The sequence below is a fragment of the Cetorhinus maximus genome, chromosome 1 (assembly GCF_964194155.1).
Source record: "Cetorhinus maximus chromosome 1, sCetMax3.hap1.1, whole genome shotgun sequence".
NCBI classification, from domain to species: domain Eukaryota; kingdom Metazoa; phylum Chordata; class Chondrichthyes; order Lamniformes; family Cetorhinidae; genus Cetorhinus; species Cetorhinus maximus.
Genome location: NC_135879.1, coordinates 177,536,809 through 177,562,297, shown reverse-complemented (window position 1 = coordinate 177,562,297; position 25,489 = coordinate 177,536,809). Strand labels below are relative to the sequence as shown.

Here is a 25,489-nt window from a genome sequence, read left to right as displayed (position 1 = left end):
CATAAGAACATCCTGCGACTCATGCATTAGAACACCTAGATCCCTCTGCACCTCGGAATTCTGCAATTGTTCTCTGTTTAAGTAATACTCTGCATTTTTATTCTTCCTGCCAAAGTGAACAACTTCACAATTTTCTACATTATACTCTCCATCTGTCAGATTTTTGCCTACTTGCTCAACCTATCTATATCCATCTGCAAGCTCCTTGTGTCCTCTTCACAACATATTTTCCTACCTATCTTTGTGTCATCTGCAAATTCAGCTACCATGCCTTAGCTTCCTTCATCTAAGCCCCTGCGGTACTCCACTTGTCACACCCTGCCAATCAGAAGAAGACCCATTTATGTACACTCTCTGTTTTCTGCCAGCCAGCCAATCTTCTATCCATGCTAATATGTTACCCTCTACACCATGAGCTTTCATATTCCACAATAATCTTTGATGTGCCACCTTATCAGATGCGTTCTGGAAATCAAAGTACAATAAGTCTACAGGCTCCACTTTAGCCACGGCGCATGTTACTCCTTCAAAAAACTTCAATAAATTGGTTAAACATGATTTCCCTTTCACAAAACCATGCTGACTCTTCCCAATTAGCTTGAGTTTTTCTAAATGTTCAGCTATAGCTTCCTTTATTATCGATTCTAATATCTTCCACATGACAGATGTCAAGCTAGCTGGTCTACAGTTTCCTGTTTTCTGCCTCCTTCCCTCCTTGAGTGGAGGGGTTATATTTGCTAGTTTCCAGCCTGATGGAGCCTTTCCAGAATGTAGTGAAGTTTGGAAAATTAACACCAACGCACCTACTACCTTATTAGCCCTCTTTTAAGACCCTAGGATGAAGTCCATCTGGGCCTGGAGACCTGTCAGCTCACTGCTCTACCAGTTTGTTCAGTGCCGCTTCCCTAGTGATTGTAATTTCACCAAGTTCCCCTCTTCCTTCCACCTCTTGATTTACGGCTTTTACTGAAATGTTTTTGTATCCTCTATAGTTAAGACAGAAGCAAAGTATTTGTTCATTACATCCACTATTTCCTTATTATCTACTCTTAATTCCCCACTGTCACTCTCTAGAGGACCAACACTCACTTTACTTACTCTTTTCCTTTTTAACTACATGTAGAAACTCTTGCTATCTGTTTTTACATTTATAGCTAGCTTCTTCTCATACTCTAATTTCTCTCTCCTAATTAACCTTTTAGTCATTTTAGCTGTTCTTTACATTCTGACCAATCATTTGACCTGCCACTCATCTTTGCCCAGTTATATGCTTTTCCCTTAAGTTCTTTCGATGACCATGGATGGTGGGTCCTCCCCTTAGAAGTTTTCTTTTTAGTAGGAATTTACTTATTCTCAACATTCTGAAATATCCCATTAAATGTCTGCCACTGTTTCTCTATTAATCTATCCCCTAGCCTAGTATCTCAATTCACTTCAGCTAGCTCAGCTTTCATGCCCACATAGTTGCCCTTATTTAAGTTTAAAATTCTGGTCTAAGACCCACTTTTCTCCCTTTCAAACTGGATATAAAACTCAATCATATTGTGGTCACTGCTACCTAGGGGTGCCTCCACTCTGAGGTCATTAATTAATCCTGTCACATTACACAACACCAAGTCTGATATAATCTGCACTCTGGTTGGTTCCAGAACATGCTGCTGTAAAAAAAAATCTTGAAAGCATACTATGAACTCCTCATCCAGGCTACTACTGCAAATTTGATTTTTCCAGTTTATATGTAGATTAAAATCACCCATGGTTATTGTCGTCCCTTTATCATATGCACCAAACATTTCTCCTTGAATACTTTGTTGGTTGCCGTTAAGGGACCTGTAAACCACTCCCACTAGTGACTTCTTTCCCCTAATATTCCTCATCTCCACCCAAACTGATTCTATATCCTGATCTCCTGAACCAAGGTCATCTCTAACTATTGCACCAATGCCATCCTTGATCAACAGTGCTCCCCTTCCACCTTTAGCTAGCTTCTTATTCTTCTTGAATGTCATATATCCCTCAGTATTCAGGACCCAATTTTTGTCATCCTGCAGCCACGTCTCCATAATCGCAATCAGATCATATTTATTTACTTCAATGTGCGCTATTAATTCATTTACTTTGATATGAATGCTACGTGTATTCAGGTACAGAGCCTTTAATTTTGTCTTTTTGTTATCTTTGTGACATCAGGTCTTCACTGTTGGTGTATTCTTAGGTTTTATCTCTTTGTCCTTCCTGTTATTCTATGACCCTCATTTCCCATATTACTATTATGGCCTCCTGCCATGAATTTATGTTTTAATTTGCTAGATCTACCCAAGCTTGATCCCATACCCCCTGTTTAGTTTAAAGCCCTCTCTACTTCCCTAGTTATATGATTCGTAAGAACACACGACCCAGCTCAGTTCAGGTGTAGACCGTCCCAATGGTATAGCCCCCACTTTCCCTAGTACTGGTGCCAGTGTCTCATGAACCGGAACCCACACCTCCCACAACAGCCACGTATTCATCTCTCTAATCTTATTTGCCCTATGCCAATATGCACGTGGCTCACGTAATAATCCAGAGATGATTACCTTTGAGGTTCTGCTTCTTAATTTAGTACCTAGCTTCTCATAACTGACTATGCGGAACCTCTTTCCTTATACTGCCTATGTCGTTGGTACATGGACCACAACAACTGGATTCTCCGCCTCCCACTGCAAGTTTCTCTGCAGCCTTGAGCAAATGTCCTGAACCCTGGCACCGGGCAGGCAGCACAGCCTTCTAGATTCTCATTCATTGCTGCAGAGAACGAGCGTCAATCCCCTTCACTATATGATCCCCTACTACCGCTACATTTTTTGTTTCCCCTGCTTGAACAGCTTCCTGTACCACAGTGCCATGGCCATCTTGCTCATCCACCTTGCAGACCTCACTTTCGTCCTTACAGGTTGCAAACATCTCAGAACTGTTTGACAATTGCAAAGTTTGACGCTCCTCCACTACTGTCTGCTCAGCCCCTTTACCTGCCTCGCACATGGTCACATCCTCCTGTCCCACACCGCTGACCAAAACTGACGACTCTATTTGAAGAGGCGTAGCCATCTTCTGGATCAAAGTGTCTAGGTATTTCTCTTCCCCCCCCCACCCCCCCTGCCTTTTTTTTTGTTGTGCAGGGTCTGCAGTTTGGCTTTCAGATCAATAATCCTGATCCAGAATTCCTCAGGCTACTTGCACTTCCTGCAGTTGTGTTTGTCATGGATCGACTTGGTGTTCAAAAGCCCTCACATTCCAAAGCTGCAACATAACACCTGTCCTGCCATTGTTACTTCATGGGAGCAGGAGTAGGCCGTTCGGCTCCTTGAGCCTGCTCCTCCATTTAACCTACCTCAACACCATCCTCCCACACTATCCCTGTATCCCTTGATGTCATTGGTATCTAGAAATCTATCAATCTCTGCTTTGAACATACTCAATAACTGAGCCTCCACAGCCCTCTGGGGTAGAGAATTCCAAAGATTCACTACCCTCTGACTGAAGAAATTCCTCCTCATCTCGGTCCTAAGTGGCCTACCTCTTGTGTCCCCTGGTTCTAGGCCCCCCACCCAGGGGAAGCATCTGCATCTACCCTATTGAGCCCTGTAAGAATTTTGTACACTTAAATGAGAGAACTCTAGAACTATCTGAACCGCTAGCCAAGCTTTTCCAATACAGCTACAACACTGGCATCTACCCAGCAATGAGGAAAATTGCCCAGATATGTCCTGTATACAAAAACAGGACAAATCCAACCCAGCCAATAACCCCCCGTCGGTGTACTCTTGATCATCAGCAAAATGCTGAAAGGGGTTATCGACAGTGCTATCAAGCGGCGCTTACTCAGCAATAACCTACCCACTGACATTCAGTTTGGGTTACGCCAGGGACACTCAGCTCCTGACCTCATTACAGCCTTGGTCCAAGCATGGACAAAAGAGCTGAACTGAAGAAGTGAGATGAGAGTAACTGCCCTTGACACCAAGGCAGCATTTGACCGGGTGTGTCATCAAGGAGCCCTATCAAAACTGGAATCAATGGGGATCACGGGGAAAACTCTCCACTGCTTGGAGTCAGACCTAGCACAAAGGAAGATGGTTGTGGTTATTGGAGGTCAATCATCTCATTCCTGGGACATCGCTGCAGGAGTTCCTCAGGGTAGTGTCCTCGGCCCAACCATCTTCAGCTGCTTCATCAATGACCTTCCTTACATCATAAGGTCAGAAGTGGGGATGTTCGCTGATGATTGCACAATATTCAGTACCATTTGCAATTCCTCAGATACTGAAGCAGTCCATGTCCACATGTAGCAAAATCTGGACAATACCGAGGTTTGGGCAGCTAAGTGGCAAGTAACATTAGTGCCACACAAGTGCCAAGCAATGTCCATCTCCAACAACAGAGAATCCAACCATTCAATGGCATTACCCTCACTGAATTCCCCCACTATCGACATCCTGAGGGTTGGGGCTACGAGAGCAGGTCAGAGACTGGGAATTCTGCGAATTCACCTCCTGACTTCCCATAGCTTGTCCAGCATATACAAAGCACAATGCAGGAGTGTAATGGAATACTGTCCACCTGCCTAGATGAGTGTTGCTCCAACAACACTCAATGAGCTTGACACCATCCAGGACAAAGCAGTCTAATGGATTGGCACTCCATCCAGTATCTTCAACATCCACTTCCTCCATCACTGGTGCACAGTGGCAGCAGTGTGTACCATCTACAAGGTGCGTTGCAGCAACTCGCCAAAGCTCCTTCAACAGCACCTTCCAAATCCTTGACCTTTACCACCTAGATGGACAAGGGCAGCAGATGCATGGGAACACCACCAAGTTGTACACCATTCTGACTTGGAAATATATCACCGTTCCTTCACTATCGTTGGGTCAAAATCATGGAATTCTCTCCCTAACAGCACTGTGGGTGTTCCTACAACACATGGGGAAAGATTTTCCTCCCATTGGGGGGGGAAAGCGGGAGCGGGCGCCAGCAGGCAGGCTCCTGATCAGCGCCGCCTGTGCGGGCGGGGGGGAAATTCCTTCAGCCGGGAGTGCGCTCTTTCACGCATGCACGCAAAATAGTGCACAGATCACCCTGAGGCTAAGTAGTGCCTCGGAGATCGGCTCTGTTTTGAAACTTTTAGTAAAGAAGTTTAAAAATTTTCCCTGTCACATGAGTTGGGACATGTCCATAACTTTTATTGCAACCTTTCATTAAAATTTTAAAACCCTCATGAAGCCTCATCCTGCCTTAAGGTTGGACGGGCAGGTCCATTAATGAGCTGAATTGGTTTCTTAATGGCCTTAATAGGCCGTTGACAGGTTGGCAGGCTCGCAGCCGATTTGGCTGTGCGCCTGCTGACCTGAAAATGTAAATGATGCGGGGTGACGTCAGCAGTTCCACCCGACGTCATCCCTCGTCATTTTACACGTTGGTGTGTGGGTACCACCCCCCGCAAGCCGTCGGAAAAATTCTGCCCATGGACTGCAGCGGTTCAAGAAGGTAGCACGCTACCACTTTTTCAAGGGCCCAGCCAGCAATACCCATATCTCATGAACGAATTTTTAAAAAAACTATTGTATCCAGATAAATGATAGTCAAATGATCAATATTGGGAGTTGCTATCACTCACTTATACATTTAAGGCTTTTCATTGTACCCATCAGCGAGTCCTGTGAGCAGGCTTGGTTGTGTCCTGAGTTTAGCTTTGATTAATCATGAACGATATCTGTCTATCTTCCCTTGGTACTGCTGGGCCAAAGGGAGGTGAGAGATGGTTGGGAGCGGATACTTTGTTGACCAGACAGAGGCGTGTAGATGACCCACACTTTTCACTCTTGTAAAATTGTTTCATTCAGGACAGGTGATTGAAGATGTGAAAGTACTGTAGAGATTTCTAAAGACTCCTGTCTTTGAAGAGATGTAGAGTCAAATTAATCTAATTAATCTAGTTAAATCTTCAGGCTTTTAAAATCTGTTAACCTTTCTCCTTAATAAACTTGCTGTTGAGACAAGAAGACTTGTGCTCAAACTGTCATTGTGGTATTTTCTATTTCTTGGACATGTTTGAAACTTGCATCATTTCCAGTGCGTATCTCCATCACTTGAGAGGATTTAATTTTCACTCTGTGACTCCAATCCCAGATTTACCTTGTGTGTTTATGTTTTGGGTAATATAGTTTTGGATCATAAAGAGTTTGCTTATTAATGTAGACTTTCCATCAAGGAGGTGAGAACAGGGTCCTTGTGATACAATCACTGAGAGCACTTTGTGCAGGTTTGTGTTAAAGTTAGGCACCATTTTGAGATGATTCAACATATGCTTGATGCTGATACTAAAAAAAACCCTCTTTCCTCCACATTTGACTTGTGAATTTCTCTTAAAACATGGCTCTAAAAAGGTGTTAAATAGGTAGGTTAAACCAGATAAAAAACACTTTGAGGCCTACTATTATAAGAGTTAATAATTGAATTCTTAAAAAAAATAGAAAACCTGTTTCTAATGAACCGGTATTATATCATACACAGCCCATTTTTTTCTCTTGTTGGTCCCTAAAAGCAGAGGCAGCTCAATTAAGTTGTGTCTAATAGCCAGACCATTTGCAAGGCACTTTTTAGCTTTTAAATTCGTTTTGGCATTGTTTCCAACAGTGACATCATATGCTAAAATGTTTAAATGTTTTCAACTGTGGAACTGTCTAATGTGGAACAACATCAATAGACTTAGGCCAGTGTTGCCTTAGCTGGGATGTGGGGAGATGGTGAGAATAATTATGTCAAATGGCCGAAACGAGCACATGTATTTCTCTATTTGCTCTGTGGTTTACATTATCGCAATAGTTAATGGATGGAATGTTGATTTGTGATGGTAGGAATTCCCCATAAACAAATGACAGTAGGAGTCCCTAAAGAGATCTTCCAGAATGAGAAGCGAGTGGCTTTGACTCCAGCTGGTGTTCAGGCTCTGGTGAAACAAGGATTTAATGTGGTGGTAGAATCTGGTGCTGGCGAAGCAGCTAAATTCTCCGATGACCAATACAGAGGAGTTGGTGCCAAAATTATAGGGACCAAGGAGGCCCTGGGTTCAGACCTCGTTGTCAAGGTAAGATTCGTTCTTATGATTTTATTATAGTGTTCTGCAATTCACTATACCATGTAGTGAGACATTCAAGTCACTAAGCTAGTTTTTTTTAAGCAATAATCATTATGTTTCTTGATCCTTCTTGGAGAATACAGTACATTCTCTGATTATTGGGGTTGTGCAAGCATACTTAACATTGGAGAGTTGAGATTCTACTCTATTAATTTTAGTGGAAAAGTACATTATAGGTGGGGAGAACCAGCATATTTGCATGGTTTGCCATTGGAATTAGTGAAGAATTTTACCTCTGGACTGTTCAATTTGCTCATTTAATTTTATGTTTAGGGCTAGACAGAGTTAGCAGGAGGCTATCTGACCTTGAGTTGAGGGGAGGGGTGGGAGGGGGTCAGGGGCAGGGGGAAGGAAAGGAGGGCATCACAAACATAAAACAATCACCACCATTCTTTTTAAAAGTATTCTTCTTTTATGTTCTATTCAGTGATGTGGGGTCGGGAAGTGAGCTACTCCTCTGTCATAATTATTTAGGAGATGTGAGTCAGCTTTTCTTCCCTGTGGAAAACCACCTAGGTTTCATTCAGTACCTATTAACAGGAGGAGAAAACGGATCTAAGTGCACCTTCCAAACCCACGACCACTACTATCTAGAAGGACAAGGGCAGCATATAGATGGGAACACCACCATCTAGAAGTTCCCCTCCAAGTCACTCACCATCTTGATTTGGAAATATATGTCGTTCCTTCATTGTCACTGGGTCAAAATCCTGGAACTCCCTCCCTAACAGCACTGTGGGTGTGCCTACACCACATGGATTGCAGCGGTTCAATAAGGCAGCTCACCACCACCTTCTCAAGGGCAACTAGGGATGGGCAATAAATGCTGGCCTAGTCAGCGAAGCCTACATCCCATGAATGAATAAAAAAAAATCAGAATTGTTAAATTGTTCTCTAAACTTAGGTAAAAATGTAACGTATTAGGAGTCGGTTTGAGAAATATACCTTTGATGCAAATTAGTTCCCTCACTCTCAAGAAAATAGCTTATGGAAAAAAATGTTAGTTCTTTCTCCTTTCTACTTTGAGAAACCACAACTTTTTAATGTAATTAGTAGTTTGCTGGAAATGTGATTCCCATCAGTGATGAATTGCTTCCCTGAAGTATGTGGTGGGCCTATCTGATGTTGGTAATTGTTTTGATAAGATTATGAGTCTGCATCCTTTTCAATCTGGGACGCTTATCCCAGAGCTCTGAAATGTTCGAAAGTGGTATCCTGTTTTAGTATGTTCTTCCAGATGTTCCTAGAAGTTTTTTCTTGCTGACATTGCACATTGGTTTATCAATATGATAAATGATTGGATCCAGGAAAATGCTTTGAATTTACTGCACTTGGATCAGTTTTCTCCTCCTGTTAGTCGGTATTGTTGGTTTTCCACATCTCCTAAATGATTATGACAGAGGAGTAGCTCACTTCCCAACCCCACATCGCTGAATAGAACATAAAAGAAGAATACTTTTAAAAAGAATGGTGGTGATTGTTTTATGTTTGTAATGCTGCCCCTGACCCCCCCGCCGCCACCCCACCCCCCCCTCAACCCACCCCCCCTCAACCCAAAACCAGATAGCCTCCTGCTAACTCTGTCTAGCCCTAAACATGAAATTGAGTAATTTGGTGAAGATATTCAGTGCCCTTGGGAGATAGAGGAGAAACTAAGTTGATAATGGGATATTTCTTAAAATAAAGATTTTAAGGACTGACTTCTTGGAAGTTGTTATATGTGTAACTTGTTCACAGAATAATATTTCGGCACAGACTAGAAGGGCCGAATGGCCTGTTTTCTGTGCTGTAGTGTTCTATGGTTCTAATAAAATGTGTTGCAATCCCATTGTATATTTATAAAATCTTTCTTTAAGGTTCGGGCTCCAACCTTCAACACTGCACTGAGAATTCATGAGACTGACCTTCTAAAAGAAGCGGCAACTCTGGTCAGCTTCATCTATCTAGCTCAGAACCAAGAGCTGCTTGATAAACTCTCGCTGCGTAAGACTACGGTGTTAGCAATGGAACAAGTTCCCCGAGTCACAATTGCCCAGGGATACGATGCTCTTAGTTCTTTGGCCAATATTGCAGGGTAAGAACCATTTGTGTTTTGTGATTGTTTGCATTGAAAATATTGCTTATGACTTGTGACAATTCAGGGACTTTGAGATGAATGTAAACCATTCTACCTTAAATTCCCCTTATCGCAAATATTTTTGTGATGCTCCCTTGACCCTTTTTGTTGAAAAGACCCCTTTTATCCTAATAGTTTTCCTGAACTAAGAAGATCAGATTGGATCCTGTGTAATCCTTGACCTGGTTTTTAATGTTTACAAGTGCCACTAATTTGATATAGCCCTCTTTACTTTCTCACTCTTTCTGTCACCCTGACCTCCAGTGAAGAAATTGTTCCTTTCCTCAGTGCCCTCTTTCCTCATGAGTAACGTGAAGTATAGTCAAGAAATAATTTGTGAAATACTATTGTTTAGCATTGTATGTGCAAAGATACATAATAGAGTATGGTATATACTGGCTGTGTTACTGGACTTATAGTCCAGAGGCCTGAACTAATAACCCAGAGATTTGGAGCTCAAACCTCATCATGACACTCCCACGGTTTGTATTCGGTCATAAGTAATGGTGAAAACAAAAAAAAAACTGCTACAGGTTAAAAAAATGAACACAAAGCTATCAGATAGAAGCCCAACTGGTTCACTGTTGTCCTTTAGGGAAAGAAACCTGCCATCTTTGCCCAGTCTGCCCTCTATCTGACTCCAGTCCCACAACAACATGGTTGACTTCTGAAGTGACCCAACAAGGCACCCAGTTATATTAAACCACTACAAAAGATAACAAGAAAAAAACCAATAGGAACTCACTACCAAAAGCATTGTAGGAGGGCCTTCAATCCAGTGTTCAAGAAGGTGTCCCATGACCACCTTAGAGCTAATAGGCATGGAACAGAAATGTCAATGACACCCACAGCCCAAGAATACATATTACAAAAAAAAATGTATTCAGTCTTCCTTTTCTAAAAAAATTAAGAAATTTGTTCTGGGAATGTCCTATCCCTGAGAGTAGGGTATGGATTTGTGTCTGTAATTCCGTCTACTAGACCTGCTTTGCTGACCTCTAGTGAATGTAATGATTCAGCTCTTAGGATATCAGCTCAGCTCACTATTTTCTCAGTTTCCAAACACATTAAATCACATATTTCCCCATTTGTCTAGAGAAAAGATCATTTTTTAATTTGTTGGGAGTCCTTTAGACTTGGCAGCACTCTTGACCATGAGTGAGGTCAGGAGTAGGCTCATTAATTTGCTGCTCATTCCTAGATAACTTGTGTTAAACCCAGGTTTTGCGCAGTGCATTAAAATATAAGGGGTCTCTTTTCCCGATTACTCTACAGTCATGCTGATTTTATCCCTGTCCTCTGCTCCCATCTGGACGAAATGAAAAAGGTTAATTTATAATTTGATAGTTCATCTGTTGTTGGTGGGCTTTCCTTTTCGTCAGATAAACCTAACACAGTACCAAGTTAATATGTTAAAGTGATGCAAATAGAATAAGAAAAACAACTTTGTAGATCTTTGATAGATATAACACTTTGGGGGAGATTAGCTGCATTCCTTTTGTAGTTGAGTTAAACCTATTTGCAGCTTTGAATCAGAACAATATAGTTGAGTGTTAAGATTTGTGGGCAGTGACAGGTATAGCAGGATTCTGTGTGAAAAAGCACTGTTGTTACTATATGCAACATAAATACTGAAATAATAATTTGGTGATTTGAAATTAATTACTTCTCCATGTGGCATTTGGAATATTCGAGAGTGAAGTTCAGGTCCCCGTTTTTCCAAGGGGGCTGAGAAACATCTGATCACAAATGGGAGTGGGTGAATTTTAGGTGTTCCTGGCAGCCGCTTAAACCTTACATATGTAAATGTAAGGCTGTCTGACATGTGTTTTAGGACAGGCCTTATCCCAAATTGGACAGTGCCGAGCAGAGCTGGTGCCCGACCTGCTGCATTTGGGATCCTTCATTGGTTGCTGTTAAAGCAGAGATTGGTATTTAGAAATCTATCAATAACATAAATGGTTATGTGGATAGTGTGGGAAAAAGGCATTGAAATGGATGATCAGCCATGATTGTATTGAATGGTGGAGCAGGCTTGATGGGCTGAATGGCCTACTCTTGGTACTATGTTCCTATGTGGAGTGAAGTGAATCCTCTTGTAATATGAAATCTGCTTCTGGAGATGAAGCAAGTAGTGGCAACTCGCCCAAATTATTGAGGTGAGGCCTGAGGCCTAATTTAGACCAAGCCTTGGGCCTCCCAGTTAGGGCATGCACTATCCATGTGCTGTTGGTAATGCGCACGAGAAACATGCTATGACCAGTTTCCACTGTCTTGTGTTTAATTGGAAGCTGATTTACTGTCTCTCCGTTTTTGGCAGGTATAAAGCGGTGGTGTTGGCTGCAAATCACTTTGGGCGTTTCTTCACAGGCCAAATCACAGCTGCTGGCAAGGTTCCCCCAGCAAAGGTAAGATTGGCAGGACTTGAGAGGTAAAGTGCAGCTGTTCAGGTTGCATAATTGTACAACATTGCCGGTGTTCGGGGATGATACAGTTTACCTTCATCAAAGTATTGTCAGGATACTCACCTCAGTGCCTCACTTTAATATAAAATTGATCAAGTGAGAAGAACAACAGATGAGTTGCTTTTTTTTAAAAAAAAAGTCCAAATAGTTTGCTTGCATGCAAGCTTAAGACGCTCCTACTAGATACGCCTGGCGGTCTAGATGACCATGTGTGCAGGAGGTGCCTGGAGTAATTCAAGCTCCGGGTTTTGGAGCTTGAGCGACAGCTGGGGCACTACGGTGCATTCACAAAGATGAGAGGTTCGTGGATAGCACGTTTCAGGACGTGATCGTCCTGCAGCGTAAGGAAGTGCAAGCAGAGAGGGAATGGGTGACCACCAGACAGAAAAAGGGGATCAGGCAGGTAGTGAGGGAAATCCCGAGCACATCTCGCATGCAAAACGTTTTTCGGCCTTGGATAACGGTGAGAGTGTCGGTTCCTCTGTGGAGGCCAACCAGAGCCAAGGCCATGGCATGGGTGGTCCAGCTGCTCAGGGTGGGAGGAAGAAGTGTGAAAGGGCAATAGTGGTAGGGGATTCGTCAGTGAGGGGAGTAGACAGGCGCTTCTGCGGTCATAGACGTGACTCCAGGATGGTATGTTGCCCCCCAGGTGCCAGAGTCAAGGATGTCATGGAATGGCTGCAGGGCGTTCTGACGGGGGAAGATGAACAGCCAGAGGTCGTGGTCCATGTTGGGACCAATGACGTAGGAAGAAAGAGAAATGACGTCCTGCGAGCAGACTTTAGGGAGTTAGGTAGGAAATTGAAAAGCAGGACTTCAAAGGTAGTTCTCTCCGGATTACTCCCGGATAGAGCAGATGAGTGCATGGCTGGAGAGATGGTGCGGGAGGGAGGGCATTGGCACCACTTCTGGGGGAGGTTGGACCTCTACAAGTTGGATGGGTTACATCTGAACAGGAATGGGACCAACATCCTCGCAGGGAGGTTTGCTAGTCCTTTTGGAGCAGATTTAAATTAAATTGGCAGGGGGATGGGATCCTGAAAAGTTGTTTAGAGGGGAGAGAAGCTGAAATGGAATTAAAAGTTAAAACATTAGTAAGTGAGTCCGGAAGGCAGAGGAAACATAGGGAAGAGTTTTCCCGTCGGCGAGCGGGGGAGGGGCCCGCTCACCGATTCGTAAAATGACACGCGTGACGTCGGGCGTGCGTCCCGACATCACCATGCGTCATTTAGATTGTCAGTTCGGCAGGCACTCAGCCGCATCGGCTGCGCTCCCGCCAAACTGTCAAAGGCCTATTAAAGCCATTAACAAAGTAATTAAAGCTGTTAAGAATGCTGCCCGTCCAACCTTAAAGTTGAGGGGCAGGCGAAGAGCCCACGAGATCTTTGCATTTTTCATGAAACCTCATCCACGGGCAGGATGTGGTTTCATGAAGGGTTTATTAATTACATAAATTTTTTTGAAAAAATTAATGGACATGTCCCAGCTCTTGTCTCACACGAGGGGACATGTCCTTAAATTTTTTTTTTTAACCTTAATTCCATTTTTCAAAACTTAAACTAATCTGCTTGACGCACCTCTGCGCCTCAGGCAGATTTCAATGCTCTGTCGCGTGCATGCGCAAAAGAGCGCAGGTCCCGACTCAGGGAATCCCCCCCCGCCCGCACAGGAAGCGCTCAGCGCTTCCGGGTGTGTGTCACGCTGGGTGGGCCTTAATTGGCCCGCCCATGTAAAATGGCGGCACGCACCCGATCGGGGGCGCCAATCCGGTTCGCGCTCACTCCCACCCTCCCCTGCACAACCCCGCACAATGGGGGGAAATTTCTGCCCATAGGCTAGATAAGAAAGAAGTGAGTTTAGCAAGGCTAAATGGAATATATTTTAATGCAAGGAGCTTGAGGAATAAGACAGTCAAGCTGAAGGCACAGATAGACACGTGGGAGTATGACATCATAGCTATGACCGAGAATTGGCTAAAAGAAGGGCAGGATTGGCAGCTCAACATTCCTGGTTACAGGGTATTCAGACGAGATAGAGAGAGGGAATAGAAGAGGAGAGGGGGTTGCAATATTGACCAAGGAATCAGTTATAGCAGTGAGGAGGGATGATATCCTGGAAGGATCATCAAATGAAGCCATATGGGTAGAAGTAAAAAACACAAAAGGGGCAAATACGCTGTTGGGTGTGTACTATAGACCCCCAAACAGCCAGGGAGAGATAAAGGATCAAATATGTAATCAAATTTCAGAAAAGTGTAAGAATAATAAGGCAGTAATAGTAGGGGATTTTAACTACCCAAATATTAACTGGGATAGTTTTAGTGTGCAAGGTAGGGAGGGAGCAAAGTTCTTAAGTTGCATCCAGGAGAACGTTTTTAGCCAGTACGTAGAAAGCCCAACAAGGGAGGGGGCAATTCTGGACCTAATATTCGGAAATGAGCCCGGGCAGATGGAAGGTGTATCAGTAGGGTAGCATTTTGGAGATAGTGACCATAAATCAATTAGATTTAGGATAGTTATGGAGAAGAATAAGGTTGGGCTGGGAAAAGTTCTAAATTGGGGAAAGGCTAATTTTACTAAGATGAGATACGATTTGGCCCAAGTAGACTGGGAGCAGCTACTTGCAGATAAAACTGTGTCAGAGCAGTGGGAGGCATTCAAGGAGGTAATAACGAGACTACAGGGCAAATATGTTCTCATAAAGACAAATGGGGGGACCAAGTCTGGGGAACCCTGGCTGTCAAGAGGCATGAAGGTTAGGATTAAGAAAGAAACAGAAGCTTATGGCTGATACTGAGGGCTCAATACAGCAGAGTCCCTAGAGGAGTAAAAAAAGCGCAGGGGGGACCTTAAAAAGGAAATTGGGAAAGCTAAGAGAGTGTATGAGAAAGCATTGGTGGGTAGAATAAAGGAAAATCCAAAAGGGTTTTTTAAATATATAAAGAGCAAGGAAGTAACTAGGGTAAGAGCAGGACCAATTAGGGGCCATAGAGGTAATCTGTGTGTGGACCCGGAAGACGTGGATACAGTCCTCAATGAATATTTTGCATTGGTCTTCACAATAGAAAAGGATGACACAGGTATAGACATCAGGGTGGAGGATTGTAAAATATTAGAGGAAATTAACATAGGGAGAGAGGAGTTACTAGTGAGTTTAGCGGCCTTAAAAGTGGATAAATCCGCAGGCCTGGATGAGATGTATCCCAGGCTGTTGAGGGAGGCAAGGGAAGAGATATCAGAGGCCCTGACAGTAATTTTCAAATTCTCTCTGGCCACAGGTGAGGTGCCAGAGGACTGGAGGGCTGCTAACATTGTCACATTATTAAAAAAGGGAGGAAAGGATAGACCAGGAAATTATAGGCCAGTCAGTCTACCCTCGGTGGTGGGGAAGTTACTAGAAAGAATTCTGAGGGACAGAATATATCTGCACTTGGAGAGATATGGATTAATCAGGGATATTTAGCATGGATTTGTTAAGGAAAGGTTGTGTTGGGCAAATTTGATCAAATCTTTTGAGGAGGTTGATGAAGGTAATGCTTTTGATGTGGTCTGCATGGACTTAAGCAAGGCTTTTGATAAGGTCCCTCATGTCAGACTGTCAAGAAAGTAAGAGCCCATTGGATCCAAGGCAAAGTGGCACATTGAATCCAAAATTGGCTGAGAGGCAGGAAGCAAAGGATGATGGTAGAGGGATGTTTCTGTGACTGGAAGCCTGTTTCCAGTGGGGTTCCACAGGGCTCGGTGCTGGGGCCCTTGCTGTTTGTGGCATACATAAATGATTTGGACTTAAATATAGGGGGTATGATCAAGAAGTTTACAGATGATACAAAAATTGGCAGGGTGGTAAATAGTGAGGAGGATAGCTGTAAACTGCAGGAGGATATCAATGGACTGGTCAGGTGGGCAGAGCAGTGGCAAATGGTATAAGTGTGAGGTAATGCACTTGGGGAGGGCTAACAGGGCAAGGGATTACACTATGAATGGTAGAACTCTGGAAAGTACTAAAGATCAGAGGGACCTTGGTGTGTATATATACAGACCCCTGAAGGTAGCAGGACAGCTAAATAAGGTGGTTAAGAAGGCATATGGGATACTTGCCTTCATTAGGTGGCTTCACGAGGTGTAGAATACAAGAGCAGGGAGGTTATGCTGGAACTGTATAAAACGCTGGTTAGGCCACAACTGGAGTACTGTGCGCGGTTCTGGTCACCACATTATGGGAAGGATGTGATTGCACTGGAGAGGGTGCAGAGGGGATTTACCAGGATGCTGTCTGGGCTGGAGGGTCTGAGCTATGAGGAAAGCTTGGATAGGCTGGGGTTGTTTTCCTTGGAGCAGCGAAGTCTGAGAGAGGACCTGATAGAGGTGTATAAGATTATGAGGCACATAGATAGGGTGGATAGGAAGGCACCTTTTCCATTAGTAGAGGGGTCAATAACCAGGAGGCATAGATTTAAGGTAAGAGGTAGAAGGCAAAGAGGGGAGTTGAGGAGAAATTTTTTTCACCCAGAGGGTGGTGGGAATCTGGAACTCACTTCCTGAAAGGGTGGTTGAGTCAGAAACTCTAGCAACATTTAAGAAGTATTTAGATATTCACTTGTGTTGTCATAGCCTCCAGGATTATGGGCCAAGCACTGGAAAATGGGATTAGTGAGGTCAAATCTTTGTTGACCTGTGTGGCCAAATGGCCTCCTTCTCTGCTGTAAACGTCTATGTGTTTATGAGTCTTAAAAATGAGTCTCATTTGAAGCTGTTTTGTATATTGTAAAGCAGTTAAAGAGTAACTCACTGCCTTCTTATCTATAGCTGTCCCGTTGGCGAGTTTGAAGGCAGGGCCATGTTGCACCATGCCCAACCTGCCCATCCCTCCAATTTTGCCACCAGCAGGAGGTGAGGACGTCGGGCAGCCCACCCACTTTTTTGTGCAATTTAATTACAGATTCCAGTAGGCTTAGAATTGGATTGCCTTTGATGCATTCGGGTACTATAGTTTCTCGCACGTTAGGTTTGTTGTGTTTGCTGGAGGGGGAAAGGTTGAGTAATTCCTTGTGAGAGGTGAATAGGTTCTGAGATGGTGTGAAATTACAGCCAGGATTTTCTCAGCGTTCTGGAGAAGGGTTGGAGCTGGGTGACAGGACGTGTGGGAAAATGGTGGCAAAAGGTGTTGGAGAGGAACTCCCATCGTGTTTATGTCGCAAACAGACTGGCAGGAGGAAATTACGTGTGAACACAGCGGGCAGGTAATTAGACCTGTGAAACAGGCAACTAATGGTGATTTTACCAGACTTTTTCCCTTTTATGAGGGTATAATGGAGCTTCAGAGCCCCTCCAGCTGTAACAAGGCAGTAGGCAGAATTCTCCCAGAATTGCACGAAGTGCGGTAGCGGGTGGGTAAAATGGAGTCCTACCCGCTGATGAAAATGGCGGGTTTTCACGAGCCCGCCTCATTATTTATGCATTCTTGGGAAACACGCCGTTTCCATGGCAGACAGGCTCTCATTCGCCTGCTCGTCATCACCCTGCTGTTGCATCATGCCGACTACAATCTTTAAAAGGCAGCCGCCAGCAAAGCACTCGTCACCACCGCTGCCTGGGAGACATGGCCAGCAAAGGTAAAAAAACTGCAGCTCCCCGCTTCAACGACGGGTCCCTCGAGGGACTGCTGGATGCTGTGGAGGCCCACTGGGATGTACTCTACCCCCACTCTGGCCACAGGATGGGCAGCAATGTCACCAACCCGTCTTGGGAGATGGTGGTAGTAGTGGTCAGCACGAATGCCCTGCAGAGGAAGATAGCCACCCAGTGCCACAAAAGGATGAATGATCTCCTCTGTTCCATCAGGGTAAGTCGCTCTTTTCATCACTCTAAACTCACACACTCACAAACCCATCAAACATCCATAAGGCCCTCACTCACTGCTAGTGCGAGGGACATCACTATTCACGCTTTCACACACACCGTCATCGTCCTCATCCATTCCATGGGACCACTCACCACCCATCCAGGCCAGGCATATTTATCATCTGGCCTGGCAGGCATTCTGATACACTCTCCCCATCTTTATCCATGCAGGACAAACTGGCTCACAACAGCAGGGAAAAATCGCAGACAAGTGGAGGGATTCTGGAATTCAAAGTTCTGACAGAATTTGAAAACAGCCATCCAGCTGGCTGGCGGTGACCGGGACCGGTCCTGTGCTGACGGTGAGGTCGGCGCTGCTCTACCAAGTGAGGATCCAGCAGTGCAACATCCATCAGCCAATCATGCTGTGTCCTTTTTCACAGGCCACTGCCATGCACTAATTATCTCCCCTTGCTTTCGCAGGCACATCTGCCAAAATGCCGACAGTCCATGACCCAGGGCCTCCAATCAAGCTCTGAAAAAACCTCTGAAGAGGAATCTGAAGGCATCCTCCCTGAAATCCTGTTACAGCGCTCACCCACACCCTCCACCAACGCAGGAACACACGGCTCAGTGGACCTAGCTTTAGAGTAGCCTCGGGATCACAATCTGGTGGGCACATCGCGCTTTCAGATCCACAGCAGACGGAGGCAGGGTCGTCCCAGCTCTCTGGCACTCAGAGGACTGCTGGAGGCCAGAACGTTTGCTGGGTCCAAGTCAGATGACGAGCCTCTGGACTCGGTCATGTCACAGTTGCTGGAGCTGCAAAGGCAAGCTCGGGAACATCAGGAAGGGATGTCCGCTGTACTCCTCAGATTGCAAGGCACGATGGAGGGGTCCGTCTATCTTCAGGCTGTGGTGATAGCGCCGGCATTGCAACACACCGAGGTCAACACTGGCAAGATGGCGGCCACCATGGAGACCTTGGTCCAGGACGTCACTCCTGTACTGCTGTGCGGGCTCAACCCCATCGCTGATGCCATAGTTGGCCTCCAACAGTGTGTACGTGAGGGGATACTGGGCAGTTCGATCTCACTCCAGCTACCCCTTCTGCTTACGTGGTCAGCCAGGGGCCCCTGGCCACCCATAGGGAGGAGGATCAGCAGGTGCATGCTCTGGGGCCATCCACCCAGGTGACTCTGGGAGTGACCAGCCCATCCGAATCCTATCTTCCTGTGACCTCCGCAGATCCAGCTGCAGAGGCCGAGGAGGCTGCCACTGCCACACAGCAGGACCCAGAAAGCAGGCCGGGGCCCTCCAAGTCTCAGCCCTCCAGAGGACACCCACCAAAATCATCACAGACATGATGTCACAGTCAGCAGGCTGCCTCCACCTCTGCTGTGGATGTCCGGGGAGCACCAAGACATAGCAGCAGGGTTAGGAAAGTTAGGTAGAAGTAACTCTTTTGAGTCAATCAAGTAAACGAAATTAACAAAATTAGGGGCAAAGTAAAAGGGAAACTGCAAAAACAAAGACAAAATTTAAAGGAAACTTTCAAACCAAAATGTGATTAAGAAGGTAAAAATAGTTGTACAGCCTGGCCACAGGTGTTGATCACTTGTACACACTGTTCACTATTGTCATTAAACTCATAAGAATGTCTCCCTGCCTGTGGCTCCTTGTTCTGATGAGCAGTCTTTGTGTCACTCAGATGTGAAACATTTTTGCACAAGATAAAGGCATGTGTCTCATTCCAGGGCTTCTTCCCTGTGCAGCCTTCAGACCACAGTGATGGTCCAGCCTCACACTTCCTGGAAACATTGCTGATCCCTGCACCTCGGCAGTGCTGGTCATTGCTGCCAGAATGTAGTGGGCAGGCGCCACAGAGTTCTCTCATTCTCTCTGTGTGCTCTCCGCATCTTTAAGGTGGGGCTGGCCCCCATCACACCAGCATCTGCCAGCAATGATGCTGTGCACCAGCTCCTGAGGTGCTGAAGGCGGACACAGCATCAGATGTGTCTAAATTTTCATGGCTGCATCTCTGAGATGACCCTGATCATGGAGCGCGAGCGAGTTCCCCTTGGCCAGACAGGAGTCAGACATTCACAGAGGCTATGTGAAGATTCATGGAGTGTCCTCACTGCATGTTGTCATCATCCTCCTGCGCTCGAGCGACTATTAAGGCCTCCACTACATCTCCATGACAGGAGCGTTCTCACAGTGGGTATTGGCGCTGTGGTAAGCCAAACTGGAGTCAAACATTCACAACTGCGATGTGAGGATCTATGGGGACACCTCACTGCATGTCGTCATCATCCTCCACAAATCTGGCACCTATTAGGGCCTCCCGAGCATGCCTGCCTCATCTAGCCAGTGTGACAGCCTCATTCCCGTCATCGTCACCACCGAGGACCTCCTCACCTTCATCCTCATCAGCGTCTTCCTGATTGGAGGAGACATGCAGCTCCAACGTCTCCTCCGGACTGTATTGCAGGACTCCACCATACCCATCCAGGCACGGGAACCACTTCGTCAGCATCCCAATGGTCTGCTCCACCAAGTTGCGGTTGCTGCCTGAGTCTCATTATACCATCACTCTGCTGCAGTCTGAGGCCGCCGCATGGGTGTCATCAGCCACGGCCTCTGTGGGTAGCCCTTGTCCCCAAGGAGCCAACCCTGTAGCCTCTGTGGACCCTGTAAGACTGAAGGGATGTGCGAGCAACCCAGGATGTAGGCGTCGTGCACACTCCCTGGAAACCGTGCACACACCTGCAGGATGCGTTTCTGGTGGTCACATGCCAGCTGCATGTTCAGTGAGTGTAAGCCCTTGCGGTTGATGAAATCCACTGAGTGTAGCGACGGAGACCTGAGCGCCACATGAGTGTAGTCAGTTGCACCCTGCATCTGTGGGAATCTGGAGATCAGGGCGAATCCAATGGCCCTTGTATCCTGGCTGTCCCGGTCCCAGGAGGAGTGCACAAAGTTGTGTGCCATGGAGAAGATGGCATCCATGACCTCATGGATGCATTTGTGGGTGGCGGATTGTGAAATCTCGCAGGGGTGACCTGTGGAGTCCTGAAAGGAGACACTGGCATAGAAATTGAGCGCCGCGGCCACTTTCACAGCCAGTGGCAGTGGATGCCCTCCATGTCCCCTTGGCGCCAAGCCCTGCAGTAAGCGGCAGATGTGAGCCATCGGGTCCCTAGATATGCGCAGTCGTCGGCGACACTGGTTCTCAGTAATCTGCAGGAATGGCAGGCAGCGTCTATAGTCCCTGGGTATCGCTAGGTGCCGACCAGCCCCGGCTTACTTACGCTTCTGGGCAGCGTGTGCTGGAGCCCCTGCTGCCCCTTCTTCATGAGGCTGCTGCTTCTGCCTTCGCATGGCCAGGAGCCTCAGTTGCTCTTTCCTCTGTCTTCTTCACTCTCTGTAGGCCAAAAGGCATACAGCTAGGTCACCAGGATCCATGATCCTGATGTGGTCCTCCTGCAGCATGAAAGAAAGAGAGATGTGGTTATCATGGCTGTACTTAGCACCTTTCCTGGCCCTGTGTGACCGCCCCTTAATGCTTCCTGGAGAGAGCTGGTCACCCCTTTGATGTCCAGAGATGAGTGCGCTGCATGGCTGCCCTGTCAGCCTGCGACATGGGGGACACTGGTCCAAACCAGGACCCTGAGATTGCAAGGGGCTGTGAGTGCCCCCAGCAGTGACTGCTACATATCCAGCATTGGCGAGGAGATTGTACAACATGTGCAGTCCAACTGCTCCGCGGTCCCATAAAGTAGATGCGGTTTCGAAGTCTGTGCAGGGTGGGTGGGGGTGGGGATGGCGGTGGAGATGGGGTAAGATATGGGGCGCCTGGTGGCCCTTTGGTGCCTCCGCATTGCTTGCATGGATGGGCAGGCTAGGAGCCTGACCCCCAATCATATCACTGTGGCTGCACCTGATCTGTCTCAGTTGCAGAGGCGTGGTCAGTTTATACAGGAGTTCCTAATGCGTGGCCACTTCCCTTGCTTATCCTGCCCCTCACCTCCATTGCCTGTGTGCGGGACGCAATGCCAGGGCAGCACTTGACCCCCGCTCCCCTCAGCAGTCGCCTCTGAGGATGGGCAGCATTTGCCCCAGACACCTTCCCCCCTGCCGCCCCCTCGAGTAGTTGCCTCCAGAGCCAGGCATCAGTTGCCCCCACTCCCCTGGCCATTTGTGTGCCGGTAACACTGCCCACCATAGAGGGTCGACCATCAAAAGCTCAACTTCCTGCAAATGTCAGAACAACAGTGTCATCGATGACTGCATCTTTCCAGGGAGGTGGTAACTGAGCTGAGTGCGATCATGGAAACCAGTGAGAAGTGGTAGTCACCCGCTACCCGTGGCCTTGAAGGTTAACATGGTACTGAATTTCTAAGCTCAGGAGCATTCCAGGGAATGATGATGCCAGAGCAAAAGTTTTTTTAATTCATTCATGGGATGTGGGCATCACTGGCTAGGCCAGCATTTATTGCCCATCCCTTGAGATGGTGGTGATGATCTGCCTTTTTGAACCACTGCAGTCCATGTGGTGTAGGTACACTCACAGTGCTGCTAGGAAGGGAGTTCCAGGATTTTGACCCAGCGACAGTGAAGGAACGATGATATATTTCCAAGTCAGGATGGCGAGTAAGTTGGAGGAGAATTTCCAGGTGGTGGTGTTCCCATGTGTCTGCTGCCCTTCTCCTTCTAGATGGTAGTGGTCATGAGTTTGGAAGGTGCCATCTTAGGCTTGGTGAGTTCTTGCAGTGCATTTTGTAGATGATACATTTCCAAGTCAGGATGGTGAGTAACTTGGAGGGGAACTGACTTGGAAATATATCATTGTTCCTTCACTGTGCATCGGTGGTAGAGGGTGTGAATATTTGTGGATGGGGTGTCAATCGAGTGGGCTGCTTAGTCCTGGATGGTGTCAAACTTCTTGAGTGTTGTGGGAGCTGCACTCATCAAGGCAAGTGAGGAGTATTCCATCACACTCCTGACTTGTGCCTTGTAGATGGTGGGCAGGCTTTGGGGAGTTAGGAGATGAGTTACTCACCGCAGGATTCCTAGCCTCTGATCTGCTCTTCTAGCCACAGTACTTATATGGCTAGTCCAGTTCGGTTTCTGGTCAATGGTAACCCCCATGATGTTGATATTGGATATGAATTACCAGTTTTTTTTTTCACATTTTAAAATGCCCACTCCCCCACACCAGCAGTGCACATTTTATTCTCTGGTTATAAGTCGACCCCCGTTTTTGGAAGGATTTTTGGAGGCTTCAAACGTTAATTTATATGCCGCAATCTACGGTAGACTTGTCTATGGAAAGAGAAGGAATTGAGGGATATGATAAGAAGGCAGGTAGGTGGAATTAATCTATCAAAGAAGAACAGGCTTGTTAGGTCCAGTGATTGTGTCTTATTTCAAAAAATTCTACTTTAAAGTTAGGTTATCAGGTGCAGGTTTCAATAATTCCGAATCAGCTCCTTAAGTTTAAGATAACAATCTTCAATATAAATGGCCAGATTTTTGCAGAGTGCAAAATGGTGGGGGGGACCTGGATGATGAAGTCCCGCCCCCATTTCCAAGAGATCCCATTTTTGTCGGCAGGGGGAAGGGGTGGGCATAAATCAGACAGGTGGAAAACCTGAACTCAGCAGAGCCATTTGAAGCTAGTGCTGAGTTCAAACAGGCTCCATTTTCGCTGTTTGAAGGGCATTAATCCGCAGTGTGGGAGTCACAAATTTATGGAGGAGGCATAACCTCCTCCTGGGGGAGATAGTGTTGTGGCAGTAATGTCACCAGATTAGTAACCCAGAGGCCTAGGCTAAATCTCTGGGGACGTGGGTTCAAATCCCACAATGGCACCTAGTAGAATTTGAATTCAATCAATAAATCTGAAACATAAAGCTAATCTCCGTACTGGTGACCGTGACAATTATCGTCAATTGTCATAAAACCCATCTGGTTCACGAATGCCCTTTAGAGAAGGAAATCTGCCATCCCTACTTGGTCTGTCCTACACGTGACTATAGACCCAGAGCAATGTGGTTGACTCTTAACTGCCCTTCAAAATGGCCTAGCAAGCCAATAGGTTCAAGGGCAATTAGGGATGGGCAACAAATGTTGGCCTTGCTTTATCCCATGAAAGAATAAATTAAGTGCTCTCACATGGCGATTAAGATCTGTTTAAGTATCATGATCTGAAGACATTTAACTCCCCAGCCCCTGAAAAATGAAAAGAAAACAGGCTCCAGCTTTCAGTTGGAGTAAGAAAGAAGACACCAGCTGCTGGAGTACATTGATTTTAAAGGTCAATTGGTATAACTTAGGAAAAACCATTAACCATCTGTTCCCACAGCTTCAGTGGGCTTCATTGTTGACATTTCCCAAAGGCTGCTATTACAGCTGAATGCATTATGAAGGCTTGACTGAGTTCACATTTTGATTGACAGTTTTAAGAGGCTATTAAAGGATTAGCTATCTTTGATGTGATTGGTGAATCAAAGGGTTTTTTTAAACAGCAGATTGACCACTTGAGTGGATTTAAAATTTTTGAACGGGTTTCATGAATGAGAGTTTCTTTTCTGTATCAAGTGTGTACGAGTGAGAACTCTCTTGGATTGTTAGAAGCACATATTTGTCATCTACACGTGGCTCTTGAGGTCTGCCCAAAGTTGATGCTGGATGACTGGCTATGGAGGTAGCATGGGAGGCATGGAGGTGGCATAGGGGTTATGAGGTGGCATGGGAGGAGGCATGGGGTATTGAGGCATGGAGCTGGCATGGAGATATGGGGGCATGGAGGTATGGGGACATGGGGCTAAGGTGGTATGGAGGCATGAAAGTGGCATAGAAACTGGTTATGAGGGGGCATGGTTGATGGGGGGGTGGTTGAGAGGTGAGGGCTGGAGGGCTGAATAGCCTTTTATACAACTGGGCCATAGTCTCAGAGAACCTAGGCAGACCTCCTAACCCATCCTCCTCTGTGGCCACCTCTGAACTGCCTCTGGAGGCAGTAGGCCCAACTTGACCACCGCACCCTCCCTCTCCCGGAGTGAAAATCATGGGTGTGGGGGCTGTTTCCGTGGAGGCAGGTCTACCGAGATTTCCCAATTTGAGCTTCCCACCTCCGTGGCGAAAATCCAGCCCAAAGTATCAGTTATCGTGAATGCAAACAATTTCATTTATATTTTTGTGAAGTTTCTTGTGGTGTGGCTCTTGAAGATTTGGATTAAGAGATTGGACAGTATTGTTGCATGATTCAGTTGCTTAGTGTCTGTATTTTTGGCGCTACAGGTGCCGTTTTAGTTAAAAAATTCAGCATATTCATATTTCTGGTATGAGTCATGCCATTGACATTTTGACAAGGGCGCCAGTGTACACATGGGGAACAATCTCCAGAAATATGCAGAGTACATAGGTTGTGATGTCAATCAGCATGTATTACTGATTTGACATCAGCGGAGCCATTTCGGAGCTCAATGCTCCAGCTAACAACCTCCCTTAACTTTTCTGCTGCTGGATGCCTTTTTAGCTGTGTAGAGGACCCCCAACAACATTACAACTACTTATTGTAAGTTGCTGATTGATTTCTGCAGGCTCCGGCTGATTTTGTAGAAGTGTTTGGTGCTTTTGTAGTGTCATTTAAATTTGATGAAATTTACAGGGATTGGCGTGGCACTTATGGAAAGACTTGGTCCTGACTTTAAGGATTCTGCACACTTGCTCCCAGGCAAGGGTGCAGTAATTTGGATCCCCTTTGATCTACAGCATGAGGTCAAATGAGCAGCAGCGACACAGAACAGGACAAACTGCTTGAAGAGGGAGGAGTGCAAGTAAGAGAAGGGCTCTAAGCAGGAGGCCATATCTGCCCAGAGTC

General features: G+C 46.0%; 1 protein-coding gene across 1 annotated transcript in view; it reads left to right on the top strand.

Annotated features, from left to right (window-relative positions):
* The window catches only part of LOC144685528 (NAD(P) transhydrogenase, mitochondrial-like), a 186,289-nt gene that overhangs the window by 26,357 nt on the left and 134,443 nt on the right, over positions 1 to 25,489 (top strand). The window contains exons 4-6 of the mRNA XM_078550138.1: positions 6,897 to 7,126; positions 9,034 to 9,251; positions 11,614 to 11,701. Of these exons, the coding sequence (XP_078406264.1) occupies positions 6,897 to 7,126; positions 9,034 to 9,251; positions 11,614 to 11,701 (536 nt within the window). The remainder of the gene's footprint in view (positions 1 to 6,896; positions 7,127 to 9,033; positions 9,252 to 11,613; positions 11,702 to 25,489) is intronic.